At 43.4% G+C, this 12,066-nt stretch overlaps 2 protein-coding genes across 10 annotated transcripts in view; one reads left to right on the top strand and one right to left on the bottom strand.

Annotated features, from left to right (window-relative positions):
- Positions 1–343: 343 nt before the first annotated feature.
- On the bottom strand, positions 344–4,584 carry PFN4 (profilin family member 4). Its single transcript, XM_032293906.1, has 4 exons — positions 4,442–4,584; positions 2,537–2,674; positions 965–1,070; positions 344–402 (listed from the first exon to the last, which is right to left on the bottom strand). The coding sequence occupies exons 1-4, from the start codon at positions 4,556–4,558 to the stop codon at positions 344–346; spliced, it is 420 nt and encodes a 139-aa protein (XP_032149797.1). The 5' UTR covers positions 4,559–4,584.
- FAM228B (family with sequence similarity 228 member B) overlaps positions 4,358–12,066 on the top strand; it is a 41,249-nt gene continuing 33,540 nt past the window's right edge. For 3 of the 9 annotated variants that reach the window (XR_004273679.1, XM_032293975.1, XM_032293974.1), the window contains exons 1-2: positions 4,358–5,688; positions 6,326–6,449. Coding sequence is in view for 8 of the 9 variants with exons in the window: in XM_032293975.1 (XP_032149866.1) it covers positions 5,330–5,688; positions 6,326–6,449 (483 nt within the window). In the remaining variant the exon portion in view is untranslated. Of the gene's footprint in view, positions 5,689–5,824; positions 6,233–6,325; positions 6,450–12,066 lie in introns of those variants that run through there. The other 6 variants (XM_032293971.1, XM_032293970.1, XM_032293969.1 and 3 more) reach the window with 6 other exon arrangements.

Raw genomic sequence — 12,066 nt, 5'->3', positions numbered from 1 at the left:
CACGATCTTGGCTCACTGCAACCTCCACTTCCTGAGTTCAAGCAATTCTCCTGCCTCAGCCTCCTGAGTAGCTGGGATTACAGGCATGTGCCACCACACTTGACTAATTTTGTATTTTTAGTCGATATGGGGTTTCTCCATGTTGGTCAGACTGGTCTTGAACTCCTGACCTCAGGTGATCCGCCCACCTTGGCCTCCCAAAGTGCTGGGATTACAGGTGTGAGCACCATGCCTGGCCAACTATTCAAAGGAGTATTTATGCAACTCCAGTAAAATTTTTAAAATCTAAATTTACTGGAGTTGCATAAATTTAAATTAAAAAAAATCTAAACACAAATACAATTTACCATTTATTCAGATCAATTCTCACAGATATAATACCGAAGTAGTTCTCTATGAGATCTTTATTCAAAAATGTATGGACAGGAAGGGGGAATTCAGTATACACCAACAAAGTGACTGCCTGGCTCACAGTAATTTCTTTTCCTGTAAAATGTCTCTTTATATAGCGTAGACCCCCAGCAGCCACATCTCTGCCTTTTTACCCTGCCATCTCCCTCCTCCCCTATCCTGCCCTGCCTACATAGCTGACTGATACAGGGGTAAACCTATGACCTGAAACTTGCCAAATCAGAGTCCTAAGAGAAATTAAGTGGTATTATGGGAGGCTCAGCCATGACATCAGCCAGGAAAGGAAACAGTTTTCTATGAGACAGAACAAAGCTGACTCATTCAGAATCAAGACAGAGAGACAGAGTCCTAGTAGTGTTCCAGTCCCTGGAATCTACTGTCCCCATGGCTCAGCTGCACCCTGTCCTTCCAGTGGTTATGTAAATAACCTTAGCATCCTTCTAATAAATTCCTCCTTTCTGCCCTTGCTGGTTTGAGTTGAATCTCTGTGACCCGTAGTCGGAAGACCCAACTAACAAAGGGAATGAAGACACGAACTGGGATGCCAACTTACCCAGCTTCTCTGTGGCTTCCACACAGACACTAGGATACATGCTCTCAGTGTAAGTTGCCACCAGAAGATACAGATGAGTCTTCACGACAACCACACCAGTGTTCTCCTGGATAAAGAATAAAAGAGAATATGCTGCTGTTGGTTCTAATCACAGGACCAGCGGTCATGTTTCAGCTAATGTTTTTCACCATTTCCTGATTTCCATATATTTATATACCTGTTTTTGGACTGTCCACTCTTTTCCATCAATTTAGTTGCCTTTCCTCAACAAGTTTTAGACTGTTATCATAATGGTGGATGGATTTTGAAAAAGTTCCGCAACTGATCATCATATACTCCAATCCCAATGAGAACAACTGATGTAGACCAGGCGCGGTGGCTCATGCCTTTAATCAATCCCAGCACTTTGGGAGGCTGAGGTGGGCAGATCGCCTGAGGTCGGGAGTTTGAGACCAGCCTGGCAAACATGGTGAAATGCTGTATCTACTAAAAATACAAAAATTAGCCAGGCGTGGTGGCAGATGCCTGGAATCCCAGCTTCTCGGGAAGCTAAGGCAGAAGAATCGCTTGAACCCAGGAGGTAGAGGTTGAAGTGAACCGAGATTGCACCATTACACTCTAGCCTGGGCAACAAGAGTGAAACTCCATCTCAAAAAACAAAAAAAAAAAAAAAAAAAGAACAACTGATATAATGGAAAGGTAGTACATTTTGGAATTGGACAGCTCTGGGCTTGAATTCTAGTGCCTCCCTTTTCTGTTGCATGAATAAGGGTTATTTAACCATGTTAAGCCTCAGTTTCCTCATCTGTAAAATGAGGTTATTTAGTTTATAATGTGGATGAAGCATATCTAACTCATAATATAGGACATTCAATGAATGATTTTCCTCTCCTTCATTCCTTATAAGCAACAGAGAGCTGAGAGTTTGTTGTTGTTGTTGTTTTTTGGAGATAGAGTTTCACTCTTGTTGCCCAAGCTGGAATACAATAGCACGATCTCGGCTCACTGCAACCTCTGCCTCCCAGGTTCAAACAATTCTCCTGCCTCAGCCTCTGGAGTAGCTGGGATTACAGGTGCATGCCACCACACCCGGCTAATTTTTTGTATTTTTAGTAGAAACAGGGTTTCACCATGTTAGCCAGGCTGGTCTTGAACTCCTGTCCTCAGGTGATATGCCCACCTTGGCCTCCCAAGTCCTGGGATTATAGGCGTGAGCCACCATGCCCGGCCACTGAGAGATATTTTAAGTGTGGAAGTTATATATCTCTATCTCTATCTATCTATCTATACTTTTTTTTAAAGGAGGATGTAGAGTATGAAGGCTGGACTATAGTGGAAAGAGTTCAGGCCAGGCTCAGTTAATAGATTCTGCAATGAACATTTCTCAAAACCAGGCTCTCTGATAGGACTTTCTTTCACATATGTCTTCCTGGCACTAGACTGCTATCTCAGACAGCGCCTCAAGACATTAATGGGTTTAATCTGTTTTAAAGAGAGGATCAGGCAGGGCAAAGAAAATTGGAGGCAAATTCTTTTCTTCTACTCAGCTGTCTTCAAATCTTGAGCACTCACATTTTTGGCATAAAGAGAATAGTCATCTGCCCGGACACATTTATAATCCTTTTCCTTGAAATACAATCCTTCTCTTCGGGCTTGCAAAGGGTTCTTGGCAAATCCATTCACCAGTGTTCGGACATCGCTGGGCATTACCTGGGGAGGATACATGGTTAGAACAGGAGTCAGCCAACTATGGCTGGTGGCCAGCCAAATTTAGCCCACTGCCTGTTTTTTATGGCCTGTAAGCTAAGAATGGTTTTCACATTTTTAAATGGTTGGGGGGAAAAAAATCAAAAGAAGCATAACACTTTGTGACACTTACAAATTATATGAAATTCAAACTTCAGTATCCATAAATATAAAATTTTATTGGAACACAGTCACATTCATTCTTTTATGTATGGCTGTTTCTCCTTTACAACTGCAGACCTGAGTGGTTGTGACAGACTCTATGGCCCTGTGCTATAGTTTGAATCTCATGTTGAAATCTGATCCCAACGTTTACCTAATGGAAGGTGTTTGGCTCATGGGGGCAGATCCCTCATGAATAGATTAATGCCCTCCCTGTGAGGTGGGAGAAGCTGTGAGTTTTCATTGTATTCGTTCCAGGAGAGCTGGCTGTTTAAAAAGAGGCTGGCACCTCTCCACTTGCTCTCTCTTGCTTCTTCTCTCCCCGTTTGATCTCTGCATATGCTGGCTCCTCTTCACCTCTGCTATGAGTGGAAGCAGCCTAAGGTTTTCACAAATGACCAGTCTTCCAGCCAGTAGAACCATGAGCCAAATAAACCTCTTTTCTTTATAAATTACCCAGCTTCAGGTATTCCTTTAGCAATACTAAATTCCTTTTAGCAATACTAAACTGACTAAGATGCTTAGAAATCTAACATATTTATGTGGCTCTTTACAGAAAAAGTTCTTTTTTTTGTTTTGACCGAGTCTCACTCTGTCATCCAGGCTGGAATGCAGTGGTGTGATCTCAGCTCACTGCAACCTCCACCACTTGGGTTCAAGCGAATCTCCTGCCTCAGCCTCCCGAGTAGCTGAGACTACAGATGCGTGCCACCATGCTTGGCTAATTTTTGTATTTTTAGTAGACATGGGGTTTCACCATGTTGGCCAGGCTGGTCTCAAACTCCTGACCTCAAGTGATCCACTTTCCTCAGCCTCCCAGTGTTGGGATTACAGGCGTGAGCCACCACGCCTGGCCAGAAAAAGTTCATTTAACATTCATGTCTGGGGCTGGTGGCTCATGCCTGTAATCCCAGCACTTTGGGAGGCTAAGGTGGGTGGATCACCTGAGGTCAGGAGCTTGAGACCAGTCTAACCAACATGGAGAATCCTGTCTTTACTAAAAATACAAAATTAGCCAGGCATGGTGGTGCATGCCTGTAATCACAGCTACTCAGGAGGCTGAGGCAGGAGAATCGCTTGAACCCAGGAGGCAGAGGTTGGGGTGAGTCAAGATTGTGCCATTGCACTCCAGCCTGGGCAACAAGAGCAAAACTCCGTCTCATAGAAAAAAAAAAGTCATGTCTGGGCCAGGCACGGTGGCTCATGCCTGTAATCTCAGTGCTTTGGGAGGCAGAGGCGGGTGGATCACCTGAGGTCAGGAGTTCAAGACTAGCCTGACCAACATGGTGAAACACCATATCTACTAAAAATACAAAAATTAGCCAGGCCTGGTGGTATATGCCTGTAATCCCAGCTACTCGGGATGCTGAGGCATGAGAATCGGTTGAACCCGAGGCGGAGGTTGCAGTGAGCTGAGATCGTGCCATTGCATTGCACTCCAGACTACGCAACTAGTGAAACGCCGTCTCAAAAAAAAAAAAAAAAAAAAAAAAAAAGTCATGTCTTCTTCATGTTTTGGAAGAACACAAATAGTAAATCAGAAGTCTTATGTCCAAACTTTTTTCTTACATTAAAACCTGGTGATGCCACAAACAGGCTCTGCTCCTGGATTTTGATGAGGGCTGCACTATCCACATGCTTGGTTCCCAAGAGGGTGTCTAACAATAAGCTTTGCAAATGGCTCATGTTCCCTCAACTCTGAAAGGGAAACTGCATTTGAAGCTACTGACTCTGGCTAGCTTTTAAAAGGCATGTGAATACAAATGTCCCTAAGACACTTCGGACAGTTTTAAGGTCAGTTAGTGTACTTTGAAAAGATACAGAGTGAAAACGGTGGTTCATCATTCAGGGCCCACCAATATCCAAAGAGGAAAACAGAATCATAGAAAAATTGCAGCTCACAGAGTAGGTTATGAAGCTGAGTTTGGAAAACCATAGCCTCATGATTTTCTGGCCATGTCAGTTTTACCTCAGGATCATTCGGGATTTAAAAACAAACATTGCACACTGAGAAAAACCCTGTAAAATAAAATATAAAAGAAACAAAAAACAAAACCCAGCGAGGATGGAGAGCTACCCTGCTAAGTAAACAGGACTAGAAGAGACATGCGTGGCCACGAACCCACACATTCCCTTCCCGGTGACCTGCATCAGCGCCAACTATGAACGCTGATCAACATCCCAATGGACACCTTGAAGGCACTTAAACCCACATTTCTCGCACCAGTCCCCAAGCCTTGGACCCCCTTATTAGGACCTCCGGCAGAGGATCCCCTTTCCCGCCACTGCCTTTCCGTGGTTTGGGCCCCGGAGCAGGACCGAAGGCGGGGCAGGGGATGGTGAGCTGTGAATTCCCCGACACCGAGGACTCGAGGGAACGGACGCCACCCCTCTCTCTGGTGTTCCGCAAGGGGCCAGCGACCGAGGACCCGCCTGTCAACGGACGCGGTTGGGGGGATGGGTGGCGGCGGCGGGATTGGCCAGGCCGCGCGCGGGTCACGGAGAAGCAGGGAGTTCAGCCCCTTCCGCAAACCAAGACCCGCCAGCTGGAGCCGCCGCCCAATCCCTTTTGGTTTGAAGTCTTCCCCCGCCGCCCCGGTGCCGCCGGCTCGCCCTGGCTGTGGAACCCGCGGCGGAAAGGGCGGAGGGGCCGCGCGGCGCTGCGTCCGGGAGACAGTGGGCGCCAACATTCGCGCGTTCCGCAGAGGCGGGCGGCCTCTTTTCCTGCCTCAGCCGGACGACTCCGGGGCCGCCGGGCCGGGCCCGGGTGTGGCGCAGGACGGCCGCGGGCCTGCCGGCCTTGGGAGGGCAGAGAGGTGCCTGTCGCGGCCTGTGACCTCCCCGCTAGGCCGGGCGGTCCCCGCGTAAGACGTGCCCGCGCGGGAGGCCCCGGCCAGGGGCCGGCGTGGAGGCCGCAGGCGCCCGACCCACCGTACTGGTGGGAGGAAGGGCCGGGAGTGGGTGCGGTGGGCAAGAGCGGGTGCGGACCCCGACGACCTCCCCGTCGCGCCCCGGCCTCGGGGAGGACTTCGGGCCTCGCAGAGCCCGAAGACTCGCAGATTTTCACCGAAAACCCCTCCCTTGCTTCTCCAAGCAGCTCAGCCTGTGTTCTGTACCCAGAAAATTGCAGCTCTCCCCACTCAAGGCCACCAAAGTCAGAAAAGTCCTGCAAAGGGGCTCCCAGAGGCCAGGCTGAAGCTGCCACACTGGCTGGAATGGGCTGCCTTGGAGAGGGACCTGGGAATTCATTCCAAGGAGCAGGGAGATTCTGAGAGCATCTCGCCAGCTTACAAAGGAGGCAGGTTCTGAAGCCGTCATCTAGAGCCTGCGGTGAAGCCCTCTTGTTAGGGAAATTGGATGGTTTGTGTTCAAAATCCATTTCGCGTGTGTGCAAAGACACAGGTGTTATTAAATAGAAGGGAAAATTCAATGACTGAAATTTGCAATACTAAGTTTTTCTAGGGGCCCTGTGACCACAATGAAAAAAGTAGACAGTGATGATCTGGTAACCGGCACACTTCCCAAGCTCAAGAGCTCAAAAGAATGGTTGGAGCCCAAGCCCCTTTGTTTTATGGAGGTATAACAAATAGTGTGGGATTTGGAGATTTGTTTTACCTCAGTCGTTGCAGTGGGAAGTGGCTTATGCTAAACATGTTGTTTTTTTCTATTTTTTGTTTTTATTTTATTCTGTTTATTCCCTTCACTTTACTAACTTTGTATATTCACTTTGCTGTTTCTTTTTCTAACATCTTAAGGTGGAATCATAGATCATTGAGTATATACCTTTTTAAATGTAACATAGCTGTAAGTTTCTCTTGAAGTACTGCCTTAGCTGTATCACCCAAATTTTGATATGATGTATATATTTATTTATATTTGTTATTGAGACAGGGTCTTGCTATGTTGCCTAAGTGGGAGTGCAGTGGCATGATCATGACTCACTGCAACCTTCGCCTCCTAGAATCAAGCCATCCTTCCACTCCCTAGTAGCTGGAACTACAGGCGCACACCACCATGCCTGGCTAATTTTTGTATTTTCTGTAGAAATGGGATCTCACCGTGTTTCCTAGGCTGGTCCCCAACTCTTCAGCTCAAGCAATCCCCCCAACCTTGCTTGGCCTTCCAGAATGCTGGGATTATGGCTGTGAGCCCTTGCACTCAGCCAGTTATATTGTTTTTAGGTTGTAGTTTCTTTTTTCTAAACAGCTTTATTAAGATATAATTGATATACAGTAAACTGCATATATTTAAAGTGTGCTGCCTGGCACTGTGGCTTATGCCTGTAATCCCTGCACTTGGGAGGCTGACGTGGGAAGTGCTTGAGCCCAGGAGTTCCAGACCAGGCAGGGCAATGTACTGAGACCCTGTCTCCACAAATGAACAAACAAAAAAAGCCAGATGTGGTAGCATATACCTACAGTCCCAGCTGTTTGAGAGGCTGAGGCAGGAGGATCGCTTGACCCCAGGAGTTTGAGTTTTCAGTGAGCTGTGATTGCACCACTGTATCCCTACCTGGGTGACGGAATAAGACTCTGTCTCAAATAAATAAGTATACAAACTTGGTAAGTTTTGACATGTATACACACGAAACCATCACCACAATCAAGATGGTGAAGATATTCAGTACTCCCAAAGCTGCCTTAATATCCTGTCCCTTTGTAATCCCTCCGTCCCTCACATCCCCTCACCATTGATTTTCTTTCTTTCTCATTTTCTTTCTTACTTTTTCTCTTTTGCTTTCTTTCTTTCTTTTTATTTTTCTTTCGAGTCTCGCTCTGTCACTCAGTCAGTAGTACACTGGCTTGATCTCAGCTCAACACAACTTCCACCTCCTGGGTTCAAGTGATCCTCCCACCTCAGCCTCCTGAGTAGCTAGGATTACAGGCCTGTGCCACCACACCTGGCTAATTTTGTTTGGATTTTTAGTAGAGACAGGGTTTCACCATGTTGGCCAGGCTGGTCTCAAACTCCTGACCTCTGATCTGCCCATCTTGGCCTCCCAAAGTGCTGAGATTACAGACATGAGCCACTGTGCCCAGCCTCCTTTGCTTTCTGTCACTCTAGTTTATGCATTTTAAAAATTCTATGCAAATGGAATCTTAACAGTATATATTTCTTTTCCTTCTGTTTGGCTTCTTTCATTCATCGTAATTATTTTGCAACTCATCCATGTTGTATGTATCAATACTTCATTCCTTTTTTTTGTTGAATGCTATTCCGTTATATGGACCCAATTTGTTCATCCTGTTTATGGACATTTGGGTTGTTTACAGTTTGGGGCGCTATTACAAATAAAGCTGTTATGAACATTCATGTGTGTGTCTTTGTATGGACATATGCTTTCATTTCTCTTGGGTAGATATTTTCTTGTGGAATGGCTGGGTCATATGGTAAATGAATTTTGACTTTTTATGAAGCTGCCAAACTACTTTCCAAAGTAAAACTAGCTTGAATTATTTTACATTCCCATTAGTAGTGTGTGAGAGTTCCAGTTGTTTCAGAATCAAGCCAATATTTGGAATAGTTCTACTTACTTTGTTGTATGGCCTTTTTAACTCAAAACATTCTAAAAGATGTATAGTGACATCTCATTGTGGTTTTAATTTGCACTTCCCTAATGACTAATGAGCATCTTTTCAACTCTTACTTGCCATTTATTTATCTTCTTTGGTGAAGTGTTTGTTCAAATCTTTTGCCCACTTTAAAATTGGTAATTTTAAGTTGGGTTATTTGTATTCTTATTGTTGGGCTCTTATTATTGAGATATACTTTACATGCCTTAAGATTCACTAATTTAAAGTGTACAATTCAGTGTTTTTTATTTTTTAAAAATTCCGAATTTTTCTTTTCAGTGTTTTTTAGTATATTCACAAAGTTGTGCAACTGTCATCACTATCTAATTCCAGAACATTTCATCACCCCTAAAAAAGAAACCTCACACCTTTCAGCAGTCACTCCCCATTCCCCTCCCCCTCGGGCTTTGGCAACACTAATCTACTTCCTGTCTAAACAGATTTGTCTCCTCTGGACATTTTATACAAATGGAATCATACAATATGTGGTCCTTAGTGACTGCTGTCACTTACTATAATGTTTTCAAGATTCTTCCATGTCATAGCATAATCAGTACTTTATTTCTTTTGGCGGCCAAATAATACTCCATTGTCTCAGTACTACATTTTGTTTATCCCTTCATCAGTGGATGGACATTTGGGTTGTTTGTAGTTCTTTGTTATTATGAATAATGCTGCTATGAACATTTGTGTGAAACTTTTTAGGTAGCATATGATTTCAGTTCCTTTGGGTTTGTAACCTAGGAGTGGAATTGTTGGGTCATATGGTAACTCTATGTTTAACTTTTTGAGGAACTGCCAAATTTGCCCATAGCAGCGATATCATTTTAAATTTTCATAGCAATGTATGAAGGTTACAATTTCTCCACTGCTCAGAGTTCATTGAACTTCTTGTATCTGTGGGCTTACAGTTTCTGACAAATCTGGAAAATTTTTAGCCATTTTTCTTTCTTTCTTTTTTTTTTTTTTTTTTGTCCAACTGAGTCTCACTCTTTCACCCAGGCTAGAGTGCAGTAGAGTGATCTCAGCTCACTGCAACTTCTGCCTCCCAGGTTCAAGTGATTCTTGTGCCTCAGCCTCCCTAGTAGCTGGCATTACAGGTGTGCACCATCACGCCTGACTAATTTTTGTATTTTTAGTAGAGATGGGGTTTCACCATGTTGGCCAGGCTTATCTTGAGTGCCTGACCTCAAGTGATCCACCTGCCTTGTCCTCCCAAAGTGCTGGAATTACGGGCATGAGCCACCGAGCCCAACCTATTTATTAAAGTACTTTTTCTATTCTCTCCATCTTTTGGAAAATACAACTATATGTACAATAACCTGCTTGAAGTTGTCCTGTAGCTCACTGATACTCTGATCATTTTCTTCAGTTTTCCCCCCATGCATTTCATTTTTGGAAAACCTCTATTGGTATGCTTTTAAGCTCACTAACTTTCTGTAATGTCTAATCTGCTGATAAACCTATCTAGTATATTTTTCATCTCATGCATTGTACTTTGCATCCCTAGAAGTTTTATCTGGATCTTTTTGTTGCTGTGTTTTGTTTGTTTGTTGCTGTTGTTGTTGAGACAGGATCTCACTATGTAGCTCAGGCTGGTCTTGAACCCCTAGCCTCAAGTGATCCTCCTACTTTGGCCTTTCAAAGCACTGAGATTACAGGTGTGAGCCATCATGCCTGGGCCTTAGTTATTTTTCAAACATTTTCTTCTGTCTCAACATGTCTACTCTTTCCTCTAGCTTCCTTAACTTATGAACTACAGGAATAATAACTATTTTAATATCCTGGTTTAATAATTATAGTGTCTTGGTCATTTTTGGGGCAGTTTTGGTTAACTTTCCTTATTATTATTGGTTAAATTTTCTTATTTCTTTGCATACCTGATGATTACTGGTTAAATTTTCCTATTTCTTTGTATGTCTGGTGATTTTTGATTGAATGCAAGACTGTGAATTTTAACTATGTTGAGTGCTAGATATTTTTGATTTGCCATAAATATTCTTTTTTTTAAAGTACAGCTGCACAGATTTCCCAAAAATATTCTTCATTTTTTTTCCTGGGATTTAGTTAAGTTACTTGGACACAGCTGGATCCTTTCACTTCTTGCCTCTACAGGACCACAGCAGCATCTACTGTAGGGCCAATTTTGTTTCAGTACTGATACAAAACCTCTCCAAATACCCAACTCTATGCTCTTCAAACTATGGGATTTCTTTTCCCCCTCTGGCTGATGCTAAAGGGAACGAACACTCCTAGGACTGTATGACCTCTAGGGATTGATTCCCTAATTCTTTCAGGTATTTCTTTGCCCATTGTTCCTTTGGGTGGTTTTCTCTCAGGCATATAGTGTTTAGCATCAGCTGAAGACTCAAGGGGACTTCTGTGGACTTGACCCTTTGCAGCTTTCTTCCCTCTAGTACTCTAACCTATGAACTCCAACTGCTCTCCAACCTATGAATGCCCGTCTCCCCTCCTCAATTCAGGGAGACAGCTGGGCTGTTTGTTTTCTGTTTCTCAGGGGCCACTGTCCTTTGCCTGATGTTCAATATCTTGGAAACTTGTTTCATCTATTTTCTTTTCAATTGTTTCAGGTGGGAGAGTAAGTCTGTTCCCTGTTACACTGTCTTGTCCAAAAGTGATTTTTTTCAAACAGTTGTTTTCTGCCCCATTCTTTAACTCCTCACTTCTGCAACTCTAATTATCCATTTGTGGAGTTTTTTGATATTGTCTCATAGGTCACTATGACTCTGTTCATTATTTTCTAATCTTGCTTCTTCCTTTATTTTTCAGATTGGGTAATTTCTAATGATCTGTCTTCAAGTTCATTGACTATTTTTATGTCATCTCTAATCTGCGGCTAACCCACTGAAGTTTGTTTATTTTTTAAATTTAAGAACTGTATTTTCCACTTGGTTTTTTACAATTTCTGTTCTGTGCTAAGATTTTCTATCCATTAATTATGAGCATATTTTAAGCATAGCTATCATAACTGTTGTAAAATCCTTGTCTTCTTTTTTTATTTCAGATTTTCATATCTAAGATAATTTTCTTTCTTTGTTTTTCTTATTTTACTTTAAGTTCCAGGACACAAGTACAGAAGGCGTAGGTTTATTACATAGGTATACGTGTGCCATGTTGGTTTGCTGCACCTATCAACCCCTCATCTATGTTTTAAGCCCTGCATGCATTAGTTATTTGTCCTAATGCTGTTTCTCCCCTTACACTCCACCCCCGAAAGGCCCTGATGTGTGTTGTTCCCCTCCCTGGGTCCATGTGTTCTCATTTTTCAACTCCCACTAATGAGTGAGGACATGTGGTGTTTGGTTTTCTGGTTCCTGTTTTAGTTTGCTGAGGATGATGGCTTCCAGCTTCATCTATGTCTCTGCAAAAGACAAGATCTTATTCATTTTTATGGCTGCATAGTATTCCATGGTGTATATGTACCATATTTTCTTTGTCTAGTCTATCATTGATAGGCATTTGGGTTGGTTACATATCTTTGCTATTGTAAATAGTGCTGCAATAAACATACATGTGCATGTGTCTTTATAGTAGAATGATTTGTGTTCCTTTGGGTATATACTCAGAAATGGGATTGCTGGGTCAAATGGTATTTCTGGT

The sequence above is a fragment of the Sapajus apella genome, unplaced genomic scaffold, assembly GCF_009761245.1.
Source record: "Sapajus apella isolate SASKATOON/1434 unplaced genomic scaffold, GSC_monkey_1.0 scaffold31, whole genome shotgun sequence".
NCBI lineage: Eukaryota > Metazoa > Chordata > Mammalia > Primates > Cebidae > Sapajus > Sapajus apella.
Note: the sequence above shows the minus strand (reverse complement) of the source record. Positions and strands in the feature narration are given on the sequence as shown.

Bases quoted from the DNA above. Each gene is read 5' to 3' on its own strand.
- PFN4 (XM_032293906.1), bottom strand. From the start codon at position 4,558: ATGAGCCATTTGCAAAGCTTATTGTTAGACACCCTCTTGGGAACCAAG. The intron at 1,071-2,536 runs GTGAGTGCTCAA...TTCTTTATCCAG, and splicing joins ATTCTCTTTATGCCAAAAAT to GAGAACACTGGTGTGGTTGT. The intron at 403-964 runs GTAAGTTGGCAT...TTTTGAATAAAG, and splicing joins GGAAGCCACAGAGAAGCTGG to ATCTCATAGAGAACTACTTC.